The sequence below is a fragment of the Phytophthora parasitica genome, assembly GCF_000247585.1.
Source record: "Phytophthora parasitica INRA-310 unplaced genomic scaffold supercont2.21, whole genome shotgun sequence".
NCBI classification, from domain to species: domain Eukaryota; phylum Oomycota; class Peronosporomycetes; order Peronosporales; family Peronosporaceae; genus Phytophthora; species Phytophthora nicotianae.
The window spans coordinates 731,836-734,698 of NW_008649007.1; the positions used below are offsets into that span (position 1 = coordinate 731,836).

Below are 2,863 nucleotides of genomic sequence, written 5' to 3' on the forward strand. Positions count from 1 at the left end.
CATCTGCAACATCGCTGTTATTTCGTAAGCACACCTGTAATAGCACTTTCACCACCAAAACTGGAATGCTGTAACATAAGTAGCTACAGTAGTTCGCGCTGGTGTTGATGGTAAGCACATGCATTGCGAGTTTGCAGCCCATTTTGCGCTGATTGCTTACTGTTGACGTCTAAATGTGCTATTGACGAGAGACTAGGCAAATTTGACCCAAAATTCACAATGCAACGGCGAGTTCAGCGCTGTTTTGCTCGCGCTGCAAGCAATGCTTGCCAAGCATTGCTTAGTCCACAGTCTGGAGGCCTTCACTCTCTCTTGGCCGGATCGAGGTTTCGTCACGTGTGGGCTCGCGAGGCTTACCGAGATGCTTGAGAGACCTTACGACAGTACTCGCCGCCCGATTGAAGAGCTCCACGCTGTGGATAGCCCTGCCCGGACAGACACCGTATACAATTGCCAGCGGCTCTTCCTCCTAGCGAAAGGCTTTTCCCGCTCCGTTCAACTGCAACGAGCTCGTGGCAATGACTTGTGGTGATGAATTTCATCTTGAAGGCTAGCTGGATAGATCAGAACGGCTGCAGCGACAAACTTCAACACCGTAGTATGAGGCGGTAGTGATCCCCCTGAGACTTTCGGATCGGAGGCAGGTTCTGCCTTCTTCCAAGAGGACTGGCCTTGGTCCCACGTGCAGATGAGCCTTTGCGGACACATGACGAAATTGGGCTTGCGATGGGCCGAGGGCGGACCACCCCGCGTCAAGCCGCGACGCAGCTGGTTGATCGCACTACCGGTTGAATTTTCGTCAGCAGACGACGCCGACGAACGCCCCATTGAATCGAGGGCTCGCATGACTGCATCAAGCTGCCATCATCGCTACCGAGTTGCAATTAGGAGTTGTGGACTTGATACCAGTACCGTCGTGAGCTCTTCTGTACCATTGCAATCGGACACGAGCACCATTTCAGTGAGAGGACGAGAGAAGTTGCTACGTTGGACGAGAACTTGGCAATCTCGGACCGTAAATAAAGTTAGTTCAACTGTAGTTCTTCTTCCACAGGAGCACAAGTGTTGGTATAGTTGTTAAAGTCATCAAAACCCCGAAAAGCTCAGCACCTCGCGATCCTCCCAGCACTACTACTACAGCCCCAGTGTCTTCACTCCTCATACCGGTACTCCACGGCCCCTGTCGTGAAATATCGGCCCTTTGGTCGCCACCACAACCAAGTCGTAGGTCGTAAACAGGATTTTCACATATTCCAGCGCACGCAAGTACATCGTGCTGTTGCGGCCAGACTTGATCACTGCTCATACCTACTGCTATCTTCCCAAAAAAAAAATAAGACTTCAACTAGGATATACCGTCACCGAAAGTGATGCTTGTGAACGTTCACGATCTCCGTTGCTGGATCCACTAGCCCACTCATGAGCCTGTTGCAGTTGTCTGAAACGCCGGTTTGTGTCGACCATGGCGAAGATATCAAGCCTATTCTAAGGATCAGCCGTTGGAGGCATGAGAACGGGTCTCGTGCTTGGCCTGGACGGCGCCGGCAAAACGCTGCTGCTCCGACAACTCATGGCGCAAGTCGTGCGGAAGCAGAAAACCGTGATGGAGCGAATTGTAGCATTCGCCTCAAACCCCTGTAGTACCTGCAGCTATAGCCCAGACAAAGACGAAGAATCCAAAGACGGAGAATATGTCGTTGATCCAAACACGCAACCGAGTGTGGGCGTCGAACACTGGTCGCTACCACTCGATGGAGGGAAGGCCTGCACACTGAGAGAGGTCGGTGGACAACTGCTGCCAATGTGGCCGTCGTACTTCGAGTCCTGTCACTTTTGGCTTTTCCTGGTCGACGCCAGCAACGCCACTCAGTTAGCAGCCGCAGCAATCGAGTTCTTTTCCATCCTGAGTGTAGACGAAATGAAGTACAAGCCCAAGCTATTGGTGATCAACCAGATCGATGCCAGCTTTGTGATCGACGACACTATTTTACAGACGTATCTATGTCTTGACCGCCTGATGAGTGAACCAGATAGCGGCCCGATACAGATCATCAAAGCCAGTGCGCTAACGGGGGAGAACGTCGCACAGATCCTCAAGTGGCTTAGCCACGCTGCGAGTAGTGGTCTCTTTTCAGGAAACAATCCTAGCATTGGACTTACTGGGCTCAGTGGGTTTAGCGGTCGTTATCGGACGGTTGGACGGCAGAACTCGGCTAGCGATATGCGCGTACATCCCGTAGCGGAGTAGCCAACGAACATAGCGATAAAATGCGACGGTCATGTATTATTCATTAGTTCCTCTCGCCTTCGTGACAGTAAGGGTATTCATCAGCGAGAGTGATGTTCGTAGCCATGCTTGTTTTAGCGGCCTGGAACAGACGGAAGTGCTGCAAGTCACGACTAATGTTGCCGATAGCGATGACAGCGCAGTAGATACCGAGCACGATACTGCTGATGATGGTCAAGTGGCATACAAACCGATCGCACTTGCCCCGAAATGTGTGCGTGGCGATCGGGTGGACGCGAAGGTAGCACAAGCACGGCATGATCATACACGAGACGGTGACTGCAGTGGCCCCGATCAAACTCAAGATATCCGTAAAAGAAGACTGAAACATGATGGCGAGGAAAGCCTGCGACCACACCGTGATCGTACGAATCAAACCACTGCACAACCGGTCGGACGTTGTGTAGGCTTCGCCTGCGTAGTCGCCGTTATCACTCGGGGGTGGCGACGTCGCTTGGAAGTACGGAGTGCTGTTGCCGTACAAAAAGCCTTCTTCTTCGAGTATAGTCTTGGGTGGAGCAAGCGTACCGATGGCTCCTGAGTTGGCGAGAATAGGCTTGCTCTGTCCAGACGTAG

The 2,863-nt window shown here is 52.3% G+C and overlaps 3 protein-coding genes across 3 annotated transcripts; 1 reads left to right on the top strand and 2 right to left on the bottom strand.

The window, feature by feature from the left end:
* Nucleotides 1–495: 495 nt before the first annotated feature.
* PPTG_22707 (hypothetical protein) lies at nucleotides 496–828 on the bottom strand (the record flags this gene model as incomplete). The annotated part of the gene is made up of 1 exon (XM_008905828.1): nucleotides 496–828. The coding sequence occupies one exon, from the start codon at nucleotides 826–828 to the stop codon at nucleotides 496–498; it is 333 nt and encodes a 110-aa protein (XP_008904076.1).
* Nucleotides 829–1,057: 229 nt separating this feature from the next.
* PPTG_09898 (hypothetical protein) lies at nucleotides 1,058–2,334 on the top strand. Its single transcript, XM_008905687.1, has one exon. It carries the CDS (start codon nucleotides 1,508–1,510, stop codon nucleotides 2,246–2,248), a length of 741 nt encoding a protein of 246 aa, XP_008903935.1. The 5' UTR covers nucleotides 1,058–1,507; the 3' UTR covers nucleotides 2,249–2,334.
* Nucleotides 2,292–2,618, bottom strand: PPTG_09899 (hypothetical protein; the record flags this gene model as incomplete). Its single annotated transcript, XM_008905688.1, has 1 exon — nucleotides 2,292–2,618. One exon carries the CDS (start codon nucleotides 2,616–2,618, stop codon nucleotides 2,292–2,294), a length of 327 nt encoding a protein of 108 aa, XP_008903936.1.
* Nucleotides 2,619–2,863: the final 245 nt, after the last annotated feature.